The sequence below is a fragment of the Herpailurus yagouaroundi genome, unplaced genomic scaffold, assembly GCF_014898765.1.
Source record: "Herpailurus yagouaroundi ecotype Mexico unplaced genomic scaffold, PumYag 77, whole genome shotgun sequence".
Taxonomy (NCBI): Eukaryota; Metazoa; Chordata; class Mammalia; order Carnivora; family Felidae; genus Herpailurus; species Herpailurus yagouaroundi.
The window spans coordinates 8,688,694-8,712,146 of record NW_024412388.1 but is presented as its reverse complement, the minus strand read 5'-3'; the positions used below and the strand labels follow the sequence as shown (position 1 = coordinate 8,712,146).

At 53.0% G+C, this 23,453-nt stretch overlaps 3 protein-coding genes across 5 annotated transcripts in view; 2 read left to right on the top strand and 1 right to left on the bottom strand.

Annotated features, from left to right (window-relative positions):
- Positions 1-2,730: 2,730 nt before the first annotated feature.
- On the top strand, positions 2,731-4,539 carry NPPB (natriuretic peptide B). Its single transcript, XM_040461536.1, has 3 exons — positions 2,731-3,278; positions 3,515-3,770; positions 4,345-4,539. The coding sequence occupies exons 1-3, from the start codon at positions 3,153-3,155 to the stop codon at positions 4,359-4,361; spliced, it is 399 nt and encodes a 132-aa protein (XP_040317470.1). The 5' UTR covers positions 2,731-3,152; the 3' UTR covers positions 4,362-4,539.
- Positions 4,540-10,992: 6,453 nt separating this feature from the next.
- Positions 10,993-12,463, top strand: NPPA (natriuretic peptide A). The gene is made up of 3 exons (XM_040456736.1): positions 10,993-11,212; positions 11,314-11,640; positions 12,149-12,463. The coding sequence occupies exons 1-3, from the start codon at positions 11,090-11,092 to the stop codon at positions 12,158-12,160; spliced, it is 462 nt and encodes a 153-aa protein (XP_040312670.1). The 5' UTR covers positions 10,993-11,089; the 3' UTR covers positions 12,161-12,463.
- Positions 12,464-15,268: 2,805 nt separating this feature from the next.
- Positions 15,269-23,453, bottom strand: part of CLCN6 (chloride voltage-gated channel 6) — a 32,407-nt gene continuing 24,222 nt past the window's right edge. Inside the window, exons 19-23 of one of the 3 annotated variants that reach the window (XM_040461442.1) lie at positions 23,191-23,345; positions 22,885-23,041; positions 21,224-21,331; positions 20,955-21,080; positions 15,269-18,222 (exon numbers count right to left, since the gene is read on the bottom strand). In XM_040461442.1, coding sequence (XP_040317376.1) covers positions 18,142-18,222; positions 20,955-21,080; positions 21,224-21,331; positions 22,885-23,041; positions 23,191-23,345 — 627 coding nt within the window. In that variant the 3' untranslated portion in view covers positions 15,269-18,141. Of the gene's footprint in view, positions 18,223-20,954; positions 21,081-21,223; positions 21,357-22,884; positions 23,042-23,190; positions 23,346-23,453 lie in introns of those variants that run through there. The other 2 variants (XR_005786444.1, XR_005786450.1) reach the window with 2 other exon arrangements.

Genomic DNA, 23,453 nt, shown 5'->3' with positions numbered 1-23,453 from the left:
CAGGATAATCTTTCTACCTCCAGATCTTTAATCACATAGACAAAGCCCCCTTTGCCATATTAAGCAATATATTCACAGTTTCTAGAGACTGGGACATGGACATCTTTGGGGAAAATTGTGCAGTCTACGACATATACCATCTCATTTAACCCTTGTACAGTAATGCTGTGACATAGTGGTACAAGCTCCACTTAATAGGAGTGGAAGATGAGTGGCACACAGGGGGTGCTCATAAGTGTTCGTGGGGATGATCTGGTGTGACAGCTGATTGATAATACATTGTTCTTCACTGGACAGAAGGTCCTGAAGGATGTATCCAGTCCTGTGTCTTCCCTAAAATCTTCTCTACAATCCCCCCGGCCCACCCCGGGCAGGTGGAGGCTCCGTCAGAGTGCTTAGCACTTAATTGTTTCCCTGGCCTGACTCTTCTCCCAGTGAGATCACTATCTCCTTCAGGGAAATTGTATTCCTAATTCTTTGTCTCTTCCCATGATGCCCTGGGCTTTTTACGACTTCATTTTCTCTCTTGTAGTCCTTGAAAGGAGGGAGTATGTGTCCATTTTGCAGAAGAGCAAAGTGAGGCTCAGGTTACATGCAGGGTCATTTCTTTTTTATTAACGTTTTATTTATTTTTGAGAGAGAGAGAGACAGAGACAGAGTACAAGTGGGGGAGGGGCAGAGAGAGAGGGAGACACAGAATCTGAAGCAGGCTCCAGGCTCTGAGCTGTCAGCACAGAGTCCAACGCGGGGCTCAAACTCATGAACTGAGAGATCATGACCTGAGCTGAAGTCGGATGCTTAACCGACTGAGCCACCCAGGCGCCCCGGGTCATTTCTTGATAGATGCTGGTTGATGGACTCTGTCTTGCTTCCAACTCTTCTTTTTTTTTTTTTTAACGTTTATTTATTTTTGAGACAGAGAGAGACAGAGCATGAATGGGGGAGGGTCAGAGAGAGAGGGAGACACAGAATCCGAAACAGGCTCCAGGCTCTGAGCTGTCAGCACAGAGCCCGACGCGGGGCTCAAACTCACGGACCGTGAGATCATGACCTGAGCTGAAGTCGGACGCTTAACCGACTGAGCCACCCAGGCGCCCCCCCAACTCTTTACTTCTAACGTCAGCATGAGGGACTCTACATTCTCAGCAGCCTCTGACCCTCTGACTCAGCTCTGCCACTTGACTGGATTTTGTTTTCTCTTTCACTTTCACTTAATCTCTGGATATTCTTCCTGTGGTGTATGTACACACACACACACACACACACACACACGCACTCCGGCCCCCAGAATCTTCCCAGGACTGGCATCTTTATGGAGCTCTTACCCCTTGTCCCCCCATCTTCATCTGCAAAATGGTCATCTTAGCCACACTTTACATCCTTTTTCTTGCACACAGCCACCAACTTACACATCCCTCATGGCACAGCTTTCTCTACCTTTGGAAATGACAATGAATTAATCTACTTTTTCTTTTAGTAGAAACCCCTTGCAATCACCCTGGTGGTGATTAAGAGGTTCAGGTCTGGAATCAGACTGCCTGGGTTGGAACCCAAGCTTTCCTAGTCATCAACTAAGAAAGCATATTAATTCCTCTGAGCTCTGTTTCCTCACTTTTTAAAAAATAAGTATGTTTGTTTGTTTGTTTGTTTATAGAGCACAAACAGGGGAGAGGCAGAGAGAGAGAGAGAGAGAAAATCCCAAGCAGGGATTCAGAGTAGAGCCTGACGTGGGGCTCGAACCCACAAACTGTGAGATCATGACCTGAGCCGAATCAAGTCGGATGCTTAACTGACTGACCCACCCAGGTGCCCCTGTTCCCTCATTTAAAAAATGAAAAACAATAAACAGTATTTTTCTCACACATCTGGCAGATGCTATTTTTTGAAGGTAAGATTTGTTTAGAGGTCACTGCTTCTGCCCCTTGCTGCCTTTTCTCCATCACCCATACCCCATTCTCTCATCGTGCTGCTTGTCAACACAAGGCATCTGGAAGGGGTGGTGACATCAGTCATGTACGCTTGGGGGGGGGGGTGGTTAATCTGCTGTGTCTCTTCCCAGGGCCATTTTTCCTTGCAGCCTCATTTGCAATCACAGATGGGAGGTCCAGACCATCTGCTAATGGGAATTAGGTCACGGATGGTCAGATGAGGGAGGCACTGGGGAGGGGCACTCCTCATACCTGTAGTGTCCCACCAAATAGATAACCATCTTCCAGTCATCCTTGCTTTTTTCCATCACGTGCTGGCTTGGTGGGGGAGAGGAAGTGTTGGCACCTGGAGGAGGTTTGATAGAAGGCATTCCTGGATGACTTCATCTCTGGGCCTTGCCTCTCAAAATTCCAGCCAAATCAGTTCTACCGTTTAAGGGATGGAAGCAGGGTCAGCATTCCAGAAGTTCCTTGTCATACCCAGGCTTTTAATCAGATGATACTGGAGAATTAGCATCCTAGTGCAGGCAGTTGTGAGAGGGTGGGGAGGGGTCTCAAAGGTCTCTGCTGCATGCTTGTCTTTCCGGCCAGACCTGGGTTGAGGAGAGCGAGACCTCTTGGTTGAGTTTGCTCAGAACCATCAGAACCACGGACAGCGGTCAGGGTGCCCCGAAGACGTGCAGCGGCGCAGGGTGCAGAGAGCCGCGCCCGTGCCGAGTTACAGGCAGGCGAGGGGAGGGAAGACGCGCTCCGGTTGCGGGGGGTTGGCTGGGACTGTTCTGGCTCTGAGTCACCCCGTGCGCCCCGCACTTGCGTCGTGGGGCCTCGGAACGCTGGAGTTGTGTCTGCCCTCTCCGAGAATGGTTGGGGGTGGGGAGGAGAGGCCCTGGGAGTTTTGCAGGAAAGGAGGCAGCGCGAGGCGAAGGACCTGTTGGTGTCCCCCGCGCGCTCCCGCCCCCCGGCCGGGCCCATTGCTATACAAGGCCTGCTCTCCCCAGCATCCACCCCCAGCGAGTATGGTCGCAGGCGCGGAGGGGTGCATTCCCCCGCCCTGAGCTCAGCGTGCCGGAATGCGGCCGATAAATCAGAGATAACCCCAGGCCCGGGATAAAAGGCCGAGGTTGTCGCAGGATCCGGGAGAGCGTCCGCCGGCCTCTAGGAGGTGAGACGTGACCCGGACCACAGCGCAGCGGCAGCGGCAACGGTCTCTTTCTCTCCGGTGACATGGACCCCAAGACGGCGCTGCTCCGGGCCCTCCTGCTCCTCCTGTTCTTGCACCTGTCGCCACTAGGAGGTCGCTCCCACCCGCTGGGCGGCCCCGGCCCCGCCTCGGAAGCGTCCGCAATACAGGTGAGAGAGCTTCAGCCTGCGAAAAGGCTGCTGTGGGTAGCAGCAGTTGAACGGGTCCTGAGCTATTGTCCCAAAAGGTCCTCAGCCCCTCTAGCGAATTAGTGATAAGGGATTAGAAAGCAACCGGATTGGGTGCCAGGACCCCTACCTAAGGTGGTTGGTTCATCTCAGCTCCGTCTAGGGCGGTTTGGCCAGGTGCGGGTTGCTGAGGCTGGGGCTGTCCCCACGCATTGCAGGAGCTGCTGGACGGTCTGCGGGACACAGTTTCAGAGCTGCAGGAAGCCCAGATGGCCCTGGGACCCCTCCAGCAGGGCCACAGCCCCGCAGAATCCTGGGAGGCCCAGGAGGAACCCCCTGCGCGGGTCCTTGCGCCCCGTGACAATGTCCTCGGGGCCCTGAGACGACTAGGCAGTTCCAAGATGATGCGTGATTCAAGGTGCTTTGGCCGGAGGCTGGACCGGATTGGCTCCCTCAGTGGCCTGGGCTGCAATGGTAAGCCCCCTCCCTGCCAGCTTGATCCCCCTGCCCCACTCCTATGGGTCCCACCATCGGAACCACTTCTGGGTTATTGTCTCTGGGAACCAATTCTGAGAAAAAGACACTTGGGTTTTACTCTCTCTTGCTGACAGTGCTTAGGGCCAAGGGGCGCTTTTCTGGAAATATTAAATGTGGACATCATTTGTTACTATGTCCACGAGTCCCTACCACCTTCTCTTGCCTCTCTGGCCAAAAGGGTCAGAGTCGCCTTAGGATGGAATCCAGTCATTCTCTGGCTGCATCTCCTTGGAGCAGAAAGAGTCCTAAACGTTTTCCTCCTGGTTTCCCCCAGCCTGTCTATAGCCTCAAAGGCAGAGGACGGGATCACCAGGGCAGCAATAATTGCCAGTTTACAGATGAGGAGACTGAGGTCCAGAGAGTGAATTATTCTAAAGCCTCAAACACCCAGATCAGCCGAGGATGGGGGGGCGGGTGGTGGTGGCAGGGATCACACCCAGTGTGGGGAAGCTCAGATCCTGCCTCAGTTTCCCACCTGACGCCGTCATCACCCTTTCTCCCCCCCACACAGTGCTGAGAAGGCATTAAGAGGAAGTGCTGATGCAGACATCTGCGTCTGATTCTTCATCAACTCCCTGAGCCCCTTTGAAGCAATTCTTATTTATTTATTTTTATTTATTTATTTATTGTGATTGTTTTATATAAGATGATTCTTATCTCCGAGCACCCATTTTCCACGGTGAAATAAAGTCAACATTTTATCTTCTTCTTTCGCAACTGATTTGTCCTGGGGCGCCTGGGTGGCTCAGTTGGTCGAGCTTCCTTCCGGATCTTGGTTTCAGCTTGGGTCATGATCTCACGGTTCGTGAGTTCAAGCTCCGTTGTTGGGCTCTGCGTTTATATTGCAGAGCCTGCTTGGAATTCTCGCTCTGTCTCTCTCTCTCTGCTCCTCCTTTTCTCTCTCTCTCTCTCTCTCTCAAAATAAATAAATAAACTTAAAAAATGTTAAAGAAAAGAAACTGATTCGTCTTAGTGCATTAGAAGAAATACATCATTAAAAAAAAAAAAAACAACAAACCCACACACCAAAAAACCCAAAGCCTTTGTTTTCCTGAAGGTTCTAAAAGTGTCCTAGTGGTGGGGTGGGGAGAAGGCATCAGAGCTGGTCAGGTAGGAGTAGGGGTGCCCTGCTTCTCTTGAAGGGTTTTTCTTGTTCTAAATTGTCTACAAATACCTCAAGCACTCAAGACTCTGTGCAGAAACTGCTTTTCAAAGCCGGCAGTTTCTCCCTGGGAGTGCAGATGGGCCCCGAGACGTTCACGCAACACGGGAGTGTGGGTCAGTGTTTCCTCACTAGCTTTCCCTCTTTCTGGAATTCTGCCGTCGGAGACACTCTCCCTGGTGATTGTTTCCTTTAAAGCCCCGAGTTCAATAGCATTTTCATTTCCACATCCCAGGTTTAGAAGCGTCTGACAAAAGGCCCAGCATTTAGGGTGCCCCTTTTCCGGGGGCTCCACATCTTTACTTCCTCTCTGCCTCAGAGAGAGAAACCTCGCATTTCTAGGGCCGAAAAGGAAACAACCACCAGAGTCATACTGTGTTGCCTTATTCAGCAGGGAGTCCTGTTGGTACGCTGCCCTGTACCCCACGGTCCCCCCTTCCCAAGCACCCTGCCTCTCGAGCATCCCGGGCCACACTCCTTTGCTTTCAGGCTCCCAGGCCTCAGCTCCTGCGGTCCCCTTGCCCAGAATGCCTTTTAGGATGCTAGCTCCGCAGAAGGGACAGGACTATTCTTATCCCCGTTTGATGGATGAGAAAACTGAGACCCAGAAAACCGAAGCCCCCCCCTACCTGGCCGCATGTGGCCACGGATGCTCTGAGCTCTCCCACTGAGTGGAGAGACAAGTGACTCTTGAGCCTGTGCCCTCTCCCCGCGCTCCTGGCCTCGAACTTCACTCTCCTGACCTTCCTGCTGTTCTCAGCTAATGTTGCTACCACAAGTGGTAGGTCTCTGTGTCGTTTCTCATGTCAGCCCGGTGTGTGCCAAAGGTTCTGGACAGCTGATGACATCAATTAAGGTTTTTAAAATGAGGTTGAGGAGCGAGTTACTTTCTAATAAAACTGTGAGCCACCTTTACCTGGTGTTTCCGACCCAGGGAGTGCAATGAATACTCAGCGTAGTTAACTTTCACAAAGCCCTCATCAGGCACCAGCTACTGTCTCGTTAACTCCTATAGTCCTTGCAACAAACCTCTGAAGAGCTCTTACTAACCCTCATTTTAACAGAAGGGGAAACTAAGGCACAGAGAGGTGATGTGACTTGCTCCAGATCATGCAGTTAGCAAGTGGCAGAGCCAGGGTTCAGGTCCAGCACCCAGGTCCCTAACCACTGCATCACCCCGTCCCTCCCAAGTCAGTGAAGCAGGTTTGCTGGTGGGAGTAAAATTGCCCTCCTAATGGCATCATTCGGCTCCGCGTTTGGTGAACTGCCGCTGTCCGCTGGTGACCTCTCCCCTCTGCTCAGGTGATGAAGGCGGGCCTTTCCCAGAACACCCACTCCCCAAATCCAGCCAACGCTTCAGGGTTCTTCCCAGTGAGTCTGGCTTCTCCTTATGTAGGGCTCAGGTGGGTGGGGTCTGTACATACGATACGTGTGTTACTTGGGTCTTCTCCGCAGGCAAAAGTCTGAGAAAGAGGACCACAGAGAGAACAGCAAAGGAACCAAATGTGACAGCTGGAGGATGGGGGTGGGTAGCCCGTGTACTCAATGGAGGGACCTCTCATTGAGTTCCCCTCGTGTTTGGTGTTTGTGGGGAGCAATGCAAACACGCCCTGCCTATAGATGCCCTTAAAATTCTTTTAAATGTTTATTTTTGAGAGAGAGATAGAGAAAGCATGCAAGAGTGGGGTTCGGCAGAGAGAGAGGGGAACGGGGGATCCGAAGAGGGCTCTGTGCTGACAGCAGCAAGCCCGATGCGGGACTCCAACTAACCGTGAGATCATGACCTGAGCCAAAGTCAGACGCTTAATCGAAACCAAATGAACCACCCAGGCGCCCCTATAGATGCCCTTTAAAACCTGCCTTCCCTGGGGCACCTGGGTGGCTCAGTCAGTTAAGCATCAGACTTAAGGTCAGGTCATGATCTTGAAGTTTGTGAGGTGAAGCCCCGAGTCAGGCTGTCTGCTATGAGCGCAAAGCCTACTTCAGATACTCGGTCCCCCTCTCTCTGCCCTTCCTTGCCTCTCTCAAAAATAAATAAACATGAAAAAACCATGGCCCTCCCTAACCTGTGACCCTGACCCTTTCAAATGTAGCCCCCCCCATGTAGCTATAGCCATGGCATTCACCTCCCTGACTTCCCTATTATCAACCTCATTGTCCAACGAAGCTGCCAGATTATATCTCTCCGTAGATGCTCATTACTGTCATCTTTCCAGAAAGATGTGCTGGTGAAAATAGAGCCCAGGAGCCCTAACCCACATCTTCAAAGCTGGAAAGGATTTAAGTAGAGAGTGGATGGGCTTTGCTGGGTCCCAAGTGTTGAGGTTACAGAAGTCAGGATAGTATTGGGACTGAATGTTTTCTTTTTTAAAATTTTTTTAATGTTTATTTATTTTTGAGAGAGAGAGAGAGAGAGAGAGAGAGAGAGAGAGAGAGAGAATGTGAGCAGGAGAGGGGCAGAGAGAGGAAGACACAGAATCTGAAGCAGGTTCCAGGCTCCCAGCTGTCAGCACAGAGCCCGATGCGGGGCTCGAACTCACTGACCGCGAAGATCATGACCTGAGCTGAAGTCGGACGCTTAACCGACTGAGCCACCCAGGTGCCCTGAACATCATTTTCAAAGTCAGAAACAACCATCCCTAAACGTGCAGCAGGATCTTGCCAATTTCTTCCAACTGGGGCTTCTGCTGCAGGCCATGTGTGACATTCCTGGGACCTCATGGCTCCCCGAAGCAGCCCACAGCATCCCCGCGGAGAATCCTGAGATGGGGACTCTGTGATAGAAGCTAGAGACTCCCCAATTCTGGATCCTCCCACCCATTTGCAATGCTCATTCCATTGTGTGACTGAGACAACTTCTTTCCAGTGATAAGGAAATAAAGGCTGTTGACTTTTTAGCTAGTGGGAGAGGTGGGGGTGGGGGGTGGATCTGCTTTTCTGTGCCTTTGCTTCTCTTCTGCCTCACTCCTCCAGGCTGGCTTCTAAACACGCCGTCAAATATTAACTCCTCCACACGGGTGGTGTGCACACCCCCCAAAATTGGGCCAGGGCATGGAAAAGAAGAGAAACTTCACATCAAGCCATTTTCTGTCTCAGGTGCAAATGGAAGGCTTCACCAGGATTGGGGTAATCAGACAATCTGAGGCTGGTCTCCGTTTCCACTAAGCCTTGTCAGTGCAGAAGGTGGTAAGTTGGTTCAACGTCAAGTCCTCGGGGCAGCAAGACTGAATATGCTCTTTCTTGCCACCCCCCTTCCACAAAAGAAACAGCAATAAAAACCAAATGCAACCCGGACAAAAAGCCGAGGCTACTAGAAGAAATGCGACAACTGACACTGAGGCCCTGCTCAGGCTTCACTCTGGAAGAGGAGAGGTTACTTTAATACAAGGAGCCGAGAAAATTCTGAAATTCTCTTTCTGGAACCTGGAAGGGCATTTCCACCTCTCCTCGGGCCACCTGCAGACTTCAGAAGTGGCTCAGGACAGAGGAGCAGCACAGGCCCTCGGGCCGAGCTACTGCAGGGACTACCTGCCACAAGGCCCTTCCGGAAGTCGCCGCCCGCCTCAAAGGCCTGTCTGAAAGGGCATCTCCAGGGGATCGGCCATGTGACGCACACAGCAAGGAGCATCAGTTCCCCTAGTGTGGCTGCTCACTGAATCCTCTTTGCTAATAACCCTGCCAACCGAGCGATTAAGCTGTGAGCACATTCCAGGGACTCATCAGGATACGAGGGTTTTGCCCCCAGACTTCCTGTTCAGGGTTGCACCCACTCTGGATTTCAAGCTGAGTTCAGCTGACCCTGATAAGGTTCCTGGAGAGCGCTCCTTTCTCCTTCTGTCTTAGAATAAAATCACCCTGGATACCTCTTGTGACCTCTGGCCTCGTACTGCCCCAATTTCCTGCCCGCTCACAGAACAGCCTCTCTACCTGACCAGCCAGGGAGGGGGCTTGGCACATGCATTTCCTGGCTTCTGGGGAGCCCCTCGAAACACATCGGGTGTGTCGGCCATTCGCGGGGCTTGGATGACCCTTTCCGTGAGGTAGTCCACACACGCACACGCTCACGGACTTGCCAAGGACACCCCCTGCCCAGGAAGGGGGAGGGTAAAGGAGCTGCTCAGAGGTCACCTGTGAAATGGATTAGGAATTACGGGCGCTGGTGTCAGACCTGGGGTTCCAGCCCTGGCCTTGCCGCTTAGGCAGTGACCTTGGCCAAGTGACATAACCTCTGTCTTAGTTCTGCCCCTCTGTGAATGGGAACAATATTACCCACCCCATGGGGGCTGTGATGAAAATTAGATAATCCATCTAAAGTTCTCCACATGGTGTCGGGCACGTTGCAGCTGATCAACACGGGCAACCGTTCTCACCATCTTTCAAACAGATAGCACTTCATACTTGAGAACGCATGTGCAGAATGCACACATTGGTAGTTCATCTAAGCCTCATGGCAACACTGAGGGGTGGGTAGAGCATGGGGAAAATAAGGCTGTGACGATGTGTGTAACTTGGTTTGCTCGGGGCTCTAGCACAGGTCTCTCAACCCTTCAAATTTGGGGTTTTCCCCCCAAGTCCATCTTGCATTGAGTAGTACGCTAACATGGAGTTCAGTGCTTAGTGAACAGAGGGCGCTCATTAAATGTGGGCAGCCTTGGGGAGCCTGGCTGGCTGTTGGGAGAGTGTGCAACTCGTGCTCTTGGGGTTGTGAGTTCGAGCCCCACATTGGGTGTGGAGATTACTTAAAATCTTGAGGGGCGCCTGGGTGGCTCAGTCGATTAAGCTTGATTTCGGCTCAGGTCATGATCTCGCGGTCTGTGGGTTCGAGCCCCGCGTCGGGCTCTGGGCTGACAGCTCAGAGCCTGGAGTCTGCTTTGGTTCTCTATCTCCCTCTCTATCTGCCCTTCCCCTGCTCATGCTCTGTCACTCGCTCTCTCTCTCTCTAAAAAATAAATAAATAAACTTTTAAAAAAAGTTAAAATCTTGAAAAAAAAAGGGGGGGAGGACTTGCCCCCTGTCAATTTTCTCTGGGGGGGGGTGGGTCAGGAAAATGGAGGCCTCAGTGGCTCATCACTCGCCTGGCCTCATGGAAGGTCATGGAAGACATTAAGGGAAGCTGGGTGCCACATTCACCTCCCCGTCACTCCACCAGCCAACTCGCCACAGGAGCTTTCCTGGGAGTGTTGGGGCCATTATAAACTTCAAACTCAGAGTCTGAGCTGCTATAATCATTGAGGTGACAGGGATGAAACCATTGGCCTCTCTAAGTGCCCACCTCCCTCAACACTGTGGAGGGGAAGGAGGAGGAGCTTGGCAGAGTGTTGGTTGCGTTCCCCCAAGTTTTCTTGGTGTTTACGTGTGGGAGCTGAGTTCTTGGGATGTTCATCACATTTGGTTCCCGGCTGACTTAATATTCTAAATAATAACTCCCTCTTCACCTGACTGCCGAGAATGACTGCCAGGAGTGAGGGCAGCTCAGTTGGAGGGAGAGGTCTGCCCTCACGGCTGATGAGTCAGGTGTGAGGCCGGCTTGAGCATCTGGACTAATTTGTCCCGAGCTGCCGGCCGCCTGCCACTTCCTCCTCTCCCGCCCTTATTTGGAGCCCCTGACAGCTGAGCCGAAAAACCTACCCGGGGAGCTGGGCGCTGGCCAACCGTCACCCTCTGCCTCCCTGCATGGGTCCTGTTGCCCAGGAGAAAGAAGCCCCAGGCATCACTGTGAGATAACCAAGGACTCTTTTTTGCTCTTCTCACACCTTTGAAGTGGGAACCTCTTGAGGCAAATCAACAAGAATGTGGCTCTTGCAGCTGAGGGTCTGGGGTTGTTGGGGCTGCTCAAGGTGGAGGGGGCAGTGACAGGCTCTGCTGGGCTGATAGCTTTAAAAGGTCATCTTCTGCTGTTCCCTCATTCAGCTGCTTTATCGCTGCAAGTGACAGAATGGGGAGGGTTCCGTCCCTCTTGCGCTCTTGGAGAGCTGGGGGGCTATAAAAAGAGGAGGTGCAGGGCAGCTGGGAGACAGGCGGAGGGAGGCTGAGAGAAGGAGAAGAGAGGACAGAGAGGCAGCAAGCACCAGAACACTCCTTGACCGACGCCATCATGGGCTCCTTCTCCACCATCACCGCGAGCTTCCTCCTCTTCCTGGCGTGTCAGCTCCTGTGGCAAACAGGAGCTAACCCGGTATATGGCTCTGTGTCCAACGCAGACCTGATGGATTTCAAGGTAGGGCCGGGACAGGGGCCACAGTCTGGGACCAGGGGGCTTTGTGACACTGTGCCGGTCACTGAGACCTCTCCCTTTCCCCGTGTGTTCCTTTTGTAAAGAATTTGCTGGACCATTTGGAGGACAAGATGCCTTTAGAAGATGAAGTCGTGCCCCCACAAGTACTAAGTGAGCAGAATGAGGAAGCTGGGGCAGCTCTTAGCCCCCTCCCTGAGGTGCCTCCCTGGGCTGGGGAGGTCAACCCAGCCCAGAGAGATGGGGGTGCCCTTGGGCGGGGCTCCTGGGACTCCTCCGATAGATCTGCCCTCCTGAAAAGCAAGCTGAGGGCACTGCTTGCTGCCCCTCGGAGTCTGCGGAGGTCCAGCTGCTTTGGAGGCAGGATGGACAGGATTGGAGCTCAGAGTGGATTGGGCTGCAACAGCTTCCGGGTAAGAGGAGCTGGGGGTGGAAATGGGGTGGGGAGGAAGGCGGTTATGGTTTCACTGAGACTCAAACTTTGTCAAAGAACACCACCAGGGGATGCCTCCTGCAGTAAAGAGACCAGAGTAGAAGCTTTCTTTTTGGAAATTTTGTGTCCCAACTTGGGGCAATGACATCATTCATCATCCTCAGCTACAGGCTGCTAAGGAAATGCTAAGAAAAAAAAAGTTACTGCCATGAGCACTGGGGACTTAAAATGTTCATGGAGCCAAGTCACCTTTGTTCTGCTGACTGGCAGTTCATGTGCCTCCCCAGAATTGTCAGACCCCAAAGGATTAAATGAAAATGACCAGGGTTGACTTATAGCTTCTAACAAGCAATTTGTGTACCAGTTCATTAAACTCAGGGTTGTCAGGCCGGAGTGGGGGCTGCTGGGAAGTGAGCACAGTCCTGTGAGGTTGACTTTTCCAGTAGGGCCAGGTCACCAAGCCAACGTTGTCTCTGTTCTCTTTGTAGTACCGAAGATAATGGCCAGGGAGGAAAAGGCAGGCCAAGCCCTGCACAGACTTCGAGAGACCCTCATCCTTTGGGGTCTCTCACTCAACTTTGTCCCATCTCATTGCCATCAAGTTGAGCCGTGATGAGCACCCTATTCAAGCTGCAGCCTCTTGTCAACGTTTCTCACATTTTATGCTGAATGTAGACCAAGTGGTTTAATTGTGGCTTCCCCTCCGCTCCCATCCCATGCATTAAATTTTAGGATAGACGCTCTCACCCATTACTGAAAGCTATTTGAATCATGAATAAACTTCAGCACCACGGACAGAAGCCGAAGGCTTGGGTTGGTGATTTCTTTCTTTTTCCTGGGAAGAGAATTCAGCCTGATACCCATTTTACCTTTTGTCAGAGAGAATGCCCAGTTTCTCTCTTCCTTTTAAACATAATAGAATTTATCTCGGGGAGCCATTTAAAGTTCACAGCAAAATGAAGCAGAAAGTGTAGAGGCTTCCCATAGGCCCCCTGCCCTCACACATGCAGAGCCAGCCCCGTTATCAATGTGTCCCACCAGAATGGAGCCTTTGTGACAGCTGATGAACCTACACTGACACATTGTTGTCACCCAGGGTCCACAGCTGACATTAGGGTCACTCTTGGTGGCATTCTGTGGATTTGGACAAATTCTTGCTTGTATTCCCTCCCACCTCTTACCCTTAAATTTTTCTTTGGTGGAGGCTGGGGCACAAACCACAGTTCACAGTTTACTCTCTCACATCGGCCTTATCGCAGACCCTGGAAATGCCCCAGGAGACTGAAAGGGCATTTATTTTTCAGATTTGCTCATATTCAGGGCACTTATTTATTAGAAAGAAAACTTACAAACATCTGGTTTTTTTTTTTTTTCTGGCTGCATCTAATGTAACTTGTACCTCATAGACAATTTTGTACACCCAGTAGTTTTTTGTTTTTGTTTTGTTGTTGTTGTTGTTGTTGTTTTTGGAGGCACATATATATCCAGAGCCTAAAAAAAAAAAAAAAATCAAGGCACATTTGTAAATGAGGGCACTAACAAAACTTTCTCTGATACGTTTGGAGAGAGTTACTTGGCACAGCTGAGTGACTGCACTTTAAGAAAAGTGGGCAAAGCATTTGGGTTTAAGAGCTGAGCAAAGCAGGGCACCTGCGGGGCTCAGTCGATTAAGCATCCGACTTCAGCTCAGGTCATGATCTCGTGGTTCTTGCGTTGGAGCCCCATATCAGGCTCGCTGTTGTTAGCGTGGAGCCCACTTCAGATCCTTGGTCCCCCTCTCTCTCTGCCCCTCCCTCACTCATGCGGTCTTTTTCTCTCCCCAAATGGTGAGCAAAGTGAAGAAAAAACATTTGCTGACGAACCGCACATTTATGTGCCTTTTGGGTACTAACACATAATTAAAAAGTAGCCGCCAGCTTTCTCTAATTCAGGCCCAAGGTGACGGAGCAGGGCTGCACTGGAGAGGATGCCGTTTCCTTGTGTCCGTTTCTGAAAAGCAGAGAGTCCCAGGCACTAGGTTCACCCACAACAGGGAACTGTGCTCGAACCTGTTTTCCCGCCCTACAGGCCTCATTCTCCATGTCAGATTCTACAACATTCCTCCGACCAGCGCCCCCCCCTCCCCCGCCAAAATGTTCACTTCATGCCCTCCTGTAATGCGATTTAGCCAGTGCTCCTGGGAACATTCTACACATTCAAGGCTCATCGAAAATGCCACTTCAACCCTGAGATCACATGCCCGGTACTAATTAAGCTCTGCACCAGCAGCATTTTGTATAGGACTATTACAACACAAGACAATTTGCCTTGGTATGCGATTGTGTCTGTGTCCCCGGACTGGAAGCTCCTTGAAGGTGAAGGCCTGGTCAGCACCGCTGCAGCACATGACATTCTTGGTGCCCTATAAACGTCACATTTTCGGGGCGCCTGGGTGGCTCAGTCGCTTAAGCGCCAGACTCTTGGTTTCAGCTCAGGTCATGATCTTGTAGTTCTTAAGCTGGAGCCCCATGTTGGGCTCTGCACGGATGGTGTGGAGCCTGCTTGGGATTCATTTTCTCTCCTTCTGTCTCTGCCCATGCCCTCTCTCTCCCAAAATATCTAAACTTAAAAAAAAAAAAAGTCAAATTGTCTTGGTCGTGTACAGAAATTAGGGAAAGAGAGAAATAAAGTAGTAATTTGCTCTTCGTAGAGAAGAGGGAGGCCAGAAGAGAATTGACAGTTCGGGAGTAGAGGTGGGGAAAGACCTTTAATCTAACCACCTCTGATAAAAATATTCTTCACGTGGACTTTGAGCACAGGATGGAAAACCAAGAAGCAGGGAAGGCCTAGCAAAGACAAGAGCAGCGACAGGGAGAAGTGTCTGTCCAAACGTGGCTGCTGAGGTCCGGGGAGGAGGGGCTGCTAGGAGGGGAGCGTGGTGAACCGCGCACACGCTCCTGAGGGGTCACTGGGACACGGCGGGCTCTCGCGGAACGGAACTGACAGACAGTGCCGGATACACAGAAAGTGCCCCTGGCACTCAGGAAACCAGGGGACAGGGTTGAACGGAGACCATTTCTACTGCTGCTCGAAGGGTAACTTAGAGCAGATCAACCAGAGACAAAGAGAATCCTGTTTCTGGCAGAGCAAAGGGAATGACAGATGGCACCAGGGAAGCCAGCCCCAAGGTCTAAACATCTACAGACTCAGTATGGATTTCACTTCTTCTGCTGGGTGTCGGGGAACCTGTCGGTGGGGCGAAGTCCTAAACACAGCCCTTCAGGCATACAAATGGATCCTCTGCCTCCTGCTACGGACAGCGACAGCGACAGCGGACAGGGGACAGCGGTAGCTGAGGGAGCGGGTGCAAAGCATCAGCAAACGAGATTGCACAGTGTTCATTGGAGGGGAGAAACGGAAGACTGGGAACTGGGTTGATTTTTGCTAAGACCCACAGGACTAAGGTGGGAGTAGATGGACCCCTGGGGACGAAGCCTTCTTGCTGGCAGAGCTCTAGCAGGAGACGGCTGAGACGCTACATCTACTCTGTGATTTTTCCATATTAGAAAGAGAGAGTAAAGTAAAAGCCAAGTGCAACTCCAAAGAAAGAGCACCGTGGGGACAAAAGCTCGAAGGAGACAGATGAAGACATTTTATTCTGATGTGTTACGGTTACAATGAGAACTTCCAAGTTCCAAAAGTCCAAATAAAAATAGAATTTTACAAATTAAAAAAAAAATACAATTTATGTACACAATAGGATTAGCTAGTATTACTATACAAACCAACAGTGCAAACAGAGAAAAGGAAGCTGCTACTGTCGAGGTGACCACGGTCCACGGAGCTGGGGGGCAACACTGTACATTGACACTGCAGGGCCCAGGAGGGCGCTTCTGGCCTTTCCAGAGGCTTCCTGGTCTCCGAGGGCCGCATCAGTACGTGATTTTGCATCAGAAATGTCATAGATTTGGTTGGGTCAAGCAAGCAAGCGTCCATCCCAGCCAGGAACCGTTAGTTAATCAAGGTCATGAGCAAATCATCGCCCAGAGCGCAAAGGTCCCGCGGTCGGGAAGGACTCTTGCTCCCTAGCTCCCGATCACCTCAGCTGGGGAACCGGAAACACCAAGCACGAGATGAAACACAGAAAACTGTCTCCGGCCACCCCCGTGGTCCCCCTGTGGGTTCTGTTTATGGACATGCCATCCCACCCGGAGGCGACGGGGCTGGTGATGGGGGAGATGGTGACAACGTGGGCTTCTCACTATCAAAGGGGTGAGGCTTCCAGTTACTTTGTTACAAGTGGGGCAGTCGCCGTCTTTGGGCTTATCTGGGAGGGGCAGATGCTCACAAAGGACAGGAAGCAACGTGCCTTTCCAGAGGGAGTCTGGGTCGGTGGCGGCCAGCGGATGGAGGGAGGCATTTGCACGGTGCCATCTGCCTCTGGGCTACACCAGTGGGGCCAAAGTATCTGGTGACTTAAATGCAAGGCAGTGTGCACTGGGGGGGTACATTCCAACAGCATTCACCCAGGGCGGCCTTGAGGCAGGCAGCTGGCGTCCCAGACCCCCCAGAGGCCAGAGGTCCCTCCGCAGCACTTTAGTTCTGCCGATTCCAGGGAGGGATGGGAACAGGGGGTTGTTCCTGTGATGGGTGGTCCTGACGTTTGCCTGACTCGGGGAACTGCTTTCTTTCTTAATAAAGGGAAAGATTAATGTTGGCCAAGCTCTGAACGCTGCCTTAAAACACACTGGCAGCTGGTTAAACACAGTCACAGTCAGAAGGGCTTGCCTTTTTTGGTCCTTGTGATTCCCCCAACTAGTTATTGGGGGGGGGTCCCATCCACATCTCACGAGTCAAGTGCATCCAAGGAAACTGAAAAATGTACAAGTTAACGTACTTTTGGTCAAAGAGGCAAGAAAATGGGAAGAACGGAGGGGGCCGCAGTCAGGTGGGAAAGACCCTGAAAGCAGCCTCCTCACTGCGGAGTGTGCTGAGCACAAGGCCTGGGCCGGCCTGGCCCCGACGGATGGACGGATGGACAGAAGGACGGAAGGACAGACGGACGCCCGCCCCCAGGCAGAGGGCAAGAGGTGTTGCCGAGGTCCTGGCGTCCACGCCCTCAGGCATCTTCCACAATTTACAAAAATAACTTAAATGCGAAGGAATGGCCATCTTGAGTCCCAAAGCGCGTCTGCCCCAGGGCTGCAGGATGGGCCTCGGATGGGGACACAATAAGGGGAGAGCATTGGGGGGGGGGGTTTGACAGGGGAGAAGTGCAAATACCCGATGGCAAGTGCTCGCTTTGGGTGCCCAGTCAGAGGACCACCCGGCCCGGAGGGAGGCAGGTCACTGACAGCCAGAGGCCTCCTTCCTAAGATTAATTCTATAGCCTCAGAGCCTGGTCCTGCCCACCCTGGGGACCGGTTGGCAGCAGGGGGCTGAGAGAGGTTTGTGAGGGGCACACACCCTCCTCCGGGAAGAAGCTTCATCCTGACACTGGCTTCTCCAGCCACATCACGTTACTGCCGAGGTCACTGGCTCAGGGCTCGCTTCTTTCTGTCTGAGACACAACTGTACCACCCCCCCGGAGTTAGGTAGAGCAGTTTGATCGTGGGGCACCCTTTTAGCTAACTTGGGGTGGCGGGGGGAACACCAAGATCCTCCTGCTTCACCAGGAAGATGCACGTAAGAACTGAAGGAAAGTTAGTCAATGCAGATCAAAGGGACGAGGGACGGACCGGAGGAGAGAGAAGCTGAAATGTTAAAAACGGGGGGGGGGGGGGGTTGTAAATCGGGGCGTATGGTCAGACTTATCTCAGGGACGATCAGTGGGACCTTAATGCTTTGTGCTTCTGGAAGGCGCTGCCCCCACGGAGACCGCGGCCGCAGGGGTGCGCCCAGAGCAGCCGCCTCCAGAAAACAGGTGCTTCCTCCAAACGAACTGCTGAGCACATCGAGTTAAGGGTCCCAACGAAGGAAGACCTCCCCGAAAGGGGTCATTTTCTCACCGCCCAATCCCTAAATTTGGGAATTCACTTAATTTTGCGACTGGCGCTTGCCCCAGTGTCTGCCTTGGTCAAAGTCCCTCCTGTTACAATTTAAGGCAACAGCTGGGCTCCCTAGGAAAGCAGCAGGGAGGGGCGGGAAGACTGCTCTGGGGGTCGCTCTCTGGGGGGTGAGGCCTGACGTCCCCTCTGGTCCTGGCACTAGTGGGGTGGAGGGGCCTGGGGCCTGAGCCGATGCTGGACGGCAGGAAAGCAGTGAGCAGGAGACAGGAAGATACTTGCTGAGAGAGTCAGGCAAGTTCGCGCTCTCCTGGTGCAATACCACCCCCGGGATCTCTGACCAGCGAAGTGTTCGATGATTGTAGGCTTTCCGAGCGAGTGGGTGTGTGGGAATCTTCTGTGCCCTGGCACGGCCCCAGCCAGCCGTGGCGGCGGAGCATGAGTGAGCTGCGCCCTCAGGCAGCTCTGGGAGAGGGTGGGCTGGTCACCCTGGCCCATCAGATGGTCTGGTAGTGCTGCCGTAGTCGAGCGTGCAGAAACTCGAACGTCAGGTTGTGTCGAGTGATGATCCCAACGATCTAGAACAAAGAGAAGACCCAGGTCACCTGCAGAATAAATTCACTGGGGCAAGAACAGGAGCAAAGGGAGCTTGCCCGATCCTTCACAGTAGGCGGAGGAGACAGAGTCTGGGCCTGTAGAGCGCGGGGACAACCCGGTCATGCTGTGCACTTCAAGGTTACCCAGTTTCCAGATGAGAAGGAGATCAACGTAACCAGGGCTTGTAAACTGGAGGCCAATGGGACAAATTCACCCCCAAGAGGAGTTTTAGTCGGGCCAGCTAAAATCTGAATTTGAATGTCTTAAAAAAAATGTTTATTTGAGACAGAGAGAGATAGAGAGAGAGAGAGAAAGCGAGCACAAGAGCGAGGGTGCGCACGAGCAGGAGAGGGCCAGAGGGAGAAAAAGGAAGAGAATCCCAAGCAGGCTCCGAGCTGTTAGCACAAAGCCCGATGTGGGGCTCGAACTCAAGATCTCTGACATCATGACCTGAGCTAAAATCAAGAGTCAAACACTTAATTGACTGAGCCACCCAGGAGCCCCTGAATTTGAATGTCTTTTGGAGCAAGGCACATGCTCCCTAACCTTCTCAGTTCCCACCACCCCTAGAGCCTGCCTCACACACATGTCCAAAAGGCATAGCTCAATGCAGGCTTCCGAGAGGCCCAGACCCCGCTACAGCTCATAAATATGGTCTCTCAGCATCACCTGAGTCATTATGATCCTGTGATTTATAATGGGACTTATAATAGGAACTTTATAACAGGTCTTCGTCCTAGTCCTTGCCACAAGCTCTTGAAGTTCGTGGAATGAAGTGATGAGAGTGAGAAGGTGTCTTTTATCATTCATAGCAAGCTCCTTTCAACCATACCTGAGTTTACGTGAATAACATGACTTTTAGGAAGATCCTGAGGACACAGGCTAGTTGCCAGGGGGGCCAACCACGTGCCTACAGGATTGGATCTTCTAGCCCCACCCCCTATCTCGGGGGGTGGGGGCTGGAGGTTGAATCAATCACCAATGACCCATGATGTGATCAATCATGCCTACGTAATAGAGCCTCCAAGAAGATTCCTGAACTACAGCGTGTGGAGAGCTTCTGTGCTGGGAGGGCAGCGTGCTGCAGAGCATGGACGCGTGGCGCCCCTCGCCACATACCTGTCCTATGCGTCGTCTCTTCCCATCGGGCTGTTCCCGAATCACAGTCTTCTATAGTAAACTAGTAATCTGGTAAGTAAACTGCTTTCTTGAGTTCTGGGAACAGAGGATCACGGGAACCTCCAATCTATAGCCACCTAGCCAGAAACACAGATGACAACTGGACTTTTGACTGCCATCCGAAGTGGGGGGAGGGGTTGGTAGGGCTGAGCCCTTAACATGTGCGGTCACATGCCACCTCCAGGTACACGGTGTCCGAAACGAGCTACGCCGTGGGACGCCGAGCCGGTGTTCGGAGACTCGGAACTGCCCGTGTGCAGAACAGGGACAGAAGTACAGCAGAGGATGCATCCAGAGAAACAGGTTTTTGTGACCGAGGCGGCAACACACATCTGTCACTCGCGTGGGCACTCCGCACCGCGAAATGTGTTAGAACCCTCACTGCACTTGTGTTTCAAGGAACACGATCTGGTCCCCCACAACTATACCCACGAAGAGCAGGCTGTGGGGTGCCAGCATCTGCCATAGGATGCTTCTATTTAGAGAGGTTTCATTCCCCGGGGGTGGGGGGGCCACTTGGCAGCACAGATCCAAAGTCTCAGGAGGGTGAACACTAGAGTGACATTTAACAAAATATCCCCCAACAGAGGACCGCTGGGTAAGTGGCCGACAGCCAGCCAGTGGAATGCTATCCAGCCAACTAAAATACCATAAGCCGGGGTGGGGGTGGGGGGTGGGGGCGCCTGGGTGGCTCAGTCGATTCAGCGCCTGACTCTTGATTTTTGCTCAAGTCATGATCTCGTGGTTCGTGAGTTTGAGACCTGCATCGGGCTCTGTGCTGACAGCTGGGGGCCTGCTTAGGATTCCCCCTCCGCCCCTCCCCCACGTGTTTCCTCCCTCTCTCTCTCTCAAAATAAACATAAACAAACAAAAATATATCTATACTGTAGGCCACCGAAGTTTTCTGCCACGGAAAGTCATTTCCTCTAGATTAAACAAAGCATTAGGGTATTAAACAGTATAAACAGTGATAACATTCTCATTAAAACTTGATACATAAAATCGCTACTCCTAGATGCTGAGAAGAACGACAAAAGATCTACCTTGGCTAGACAGCGTGGCTACCTCTTAGAAATAACGCTTTGGTATTTCTTTTTGTTTATATTCTGCTTCTCTACATTTTCTTATACACGTCTTTTTAGCAACCAAACAACACCTGCGTAATGAGAGAAAAAACATGGAGTTCTAAGAAGAAAAAAAGGAAAAGTCTGCAGCAATGATTACTAGTTGTACCTGGCTGTATCTTTTAAAACCGTTCAAGTGTTTTGCTTGACATTCTCTCATTTAATGTTATAAATGCTCATCCTAGGTGGAGAGCAGAGCCCCTCCTCCAGGAAGTACAGGCCCCCATGGAGGGTGACGAAAACCTGGAAACCCGAAACTGGACTGTGCTAAGGCTGCCATGACACTGGTGACACCTGCTGGCCGAGCGGAGTGTGCGCGTCAGCAACACGCAGGAGGCAAAGGGGCGCTGCGGTCACGGGGTCCTCTCCAGAAGAGGCATGGCTGTGGGCAGACCGGAAGTCAGACTCACCTCCCCCACGGCATTCACCACGGGCAAGTGCCGCAGGCCCATCGTTCTGAACAGGTTGAAAACTTGAGAGACGTGGGTGTTAGGTGAAACGGTGAAGGGCGAAGGGTTCATGTACGGGGTGACGTCCTGCAGAGAGGACAACACAAGTCACCGGCGGCCACCGCCGCCCTAACCAGGATGAGGCGCGAACGGCGCCGACCAGCTCCGCGTGGGACAGGCTGCTAGCCTCCTCTCTGGGGTCCCCGCCCCAAAGGGACAGCCCCGCTCACCACAATCATGCGTGGGTTCAGCAGCGTCAGGTCCAGGTCGTGGATGTCCGGGTACCGCGGGTAATCCTCAGCCATCTCGGCGTACGAAAGGCGAGGCTGGCTGGCGCTCTGCAATCCCGACCAAGACACTGTCCTTGCTCGGGCACAGCGACTGTCAGGATCACGTCTAGGGCCCCTCCCCCTTTAAGTCCATGTCCCCCCAGCCACGGCCCCACCCGGCGCAAGGAGCGCAGAACAGAGGGCTCGGCAGAGAGCCGCCGCCATCTCCAGCCGGCTCCCCGCCAGCCCGCCACCCTTGCAGAGTCTCCTGATCTCTCGGAACCTGCTTCTCTTCACCTGTAAGATGGATGTGGCTTATTCTGGAGTCTAAATGAGAGAAGAGCTAGCCAATAGCTGTCGTGGGTTGACTTGTATCCTTCAAAAGATCTGAGTCCTAACTCCTGCTGCCTGGGAACGAGGCCGTATCGGAAACAGGGTCTTGGCGGATATGAGCAAGTTAAGGTGAGGTCATACTGGATTAGGGTGGGCCCTAGATCCAATGACGGCTGTCCCTCGAAACAGAGGAGAGGATGCGGAGGGAAAAGCCCACGTGACAACGGAGGCAGAGACTCGAGTGACACATCCACAGCCACGCCGTGCCAAGGATGGCCGGCAGCCAGCACGGACTGGAAGGCAAGGAACGCCCCTCCCCGGAGCCTCTCCAGAGAGCAAGGCCCGCTGGCGTGTGGACTTGGTACTCCAGCCTTGAGAATCATGAAAAGAATAGATTTCTGTGGTTTGCAGCCACCCAGTTTGCGGCAACTGGACACGGCAGCCACGGGGAACGGACACGGCAGCTGCTACCATCCCTGCATTCTGAGCATTTTAGATTTTCCCTCCGCCCTCCCTGGGCTCCTGGGCCACCACCACTGGCACTCAGGCTGGGCACAGTGGCTGCAAGCGCCAGTCACTGCTCTGTCCTGATCTCTCTCCCCGGGGACCCCGGGCGGCGCCTGCTCCGGCTGGTTTCTGCTCAGTCACCCAGCCCACCTCACCCCTCCTGTGCCCCACACGCCACCTCCACCCTCATCCAGCCAGGCTGTCCTCACCACAGACCGCTCTCCCCGTGGCCCCTTTTGTCCTGCCCCACGCTGGCTCTCTTCCACAGGCCACCAGGACCATGAGTGACCTCAGGCTGGCCTCTGTGGGCAAGAGCCGAACCGGGAGTGTCAGTTTGGAAACCGGGCCTCTGGGCAACCTTCAGGGTCTTCAGGTCGCCACAGGGACCACTTTGAACAAGACACCCCCTCCTACCCCTGCTTTTCTCCGTAAACACCAAAGGAAAGGAAAAAAGGAAATTAATGGGAAAAACAGTATTTTTTGGTAACGTACGTACAAAAGTTCGCCCGAATCGGAAATCAAAGCGTAGAAACTATGTTAAAAGTCTGCAGGCTAGAAGGACACTTGACAGCCAGCGCAGAGACTAAGGGGAAGGTGACTGGGAGAGTCCCCTGTGGCTCAGGGTCACCTGAGAGGCACGGACCGCGGCAGAGGGAGCCGCGGGGCCGCACGCACCCTTCACAGCAGCCCGCTGGCACCTGGCCTCCCCAGCGGAGGCACAGAGACTGTCCTCCCGCCACCCCGTGCCTTCAAGAATCCCAGTGCAGACCAGAGACACTCACTGATTGACTTTCAGAGTAACAAACTCCTCGGACGAGCAGGGTGACCAGTTGTGACCGCAGGATCAGGCCGTGGAAGGTCAGAGGGCGGAAGCGCTCCTCCATGGTCCAGTCTTCGCTCGGGGACTGGTCAGGGTATAGGTTGGGGTAGGGAGTGTATCTGTTACATAAAAACCAGACGCTGCCTAGCACACCCTCAGCAGGACTGCTTCTTGCTTCTCCCCCACGTCCCCAACCAGCTCCCCAAATCCACAGGAAGCTGGGGAGCTAACAGCAGAGCGCCGGCTCTTCCGGAGCCCGCGCGCTCACCTCCGCTCCAGCATCTGCTGCAAAAGGTCCTCCTTCTCGGCCGGCTCCTCGGGGACGTGCTCGTCACACACGTTCCGCAGCTCGCTCGACGGGTACGACTTCATGGACTGGCTCCGCCTGCGCTGTTCGCCGGCCCGGGTGACGATGCTGGACTTCTGTGCGTGGGCAGGAGGGGAGGGGACAGGTTTCTGGCGGGGTGGCCAGCGACTGCTGGGCACGGGCACACAAACGTGGCATCTTCGTAGCTTGGGGATTTGGGGGAC

What these genes read in the sequence shown, in the direction of transcription:
- NPPB (XM_040461536.1), top strand. Translation starts at nt 3,153, where the DNA reads ATGGACCCCAAGACGGCGCTGCTCCGGGCCCTCCTGCTCCTCCTGTTC. An exon ending in CGGAAGCGTCCGCAATACAG is followed by an intron (nt 3,279 to 3,514) that starts GTGAGAGAGCTT and finishes CACGCATTGCAG; the next exon opens with GAGCTGCTGGACGGTCTGCG.
- NPPA (XM_040456736.1), top strand. Translation starts at nt 11,090, where the DNA reads ATGGGCTCCTTCTCCACCATCACCGCGAGCTTCCTCCTCTTCCTGGCG. An exon ending in CAGACCTGATGGATTTCAAG is followed by an intron (nt 11,213 to 11,313) that starts GTAGGGCCGGGA and finishes CCTTTTGTAAAG; the next exon opens with AATTTGCTGGACCATTTGGA.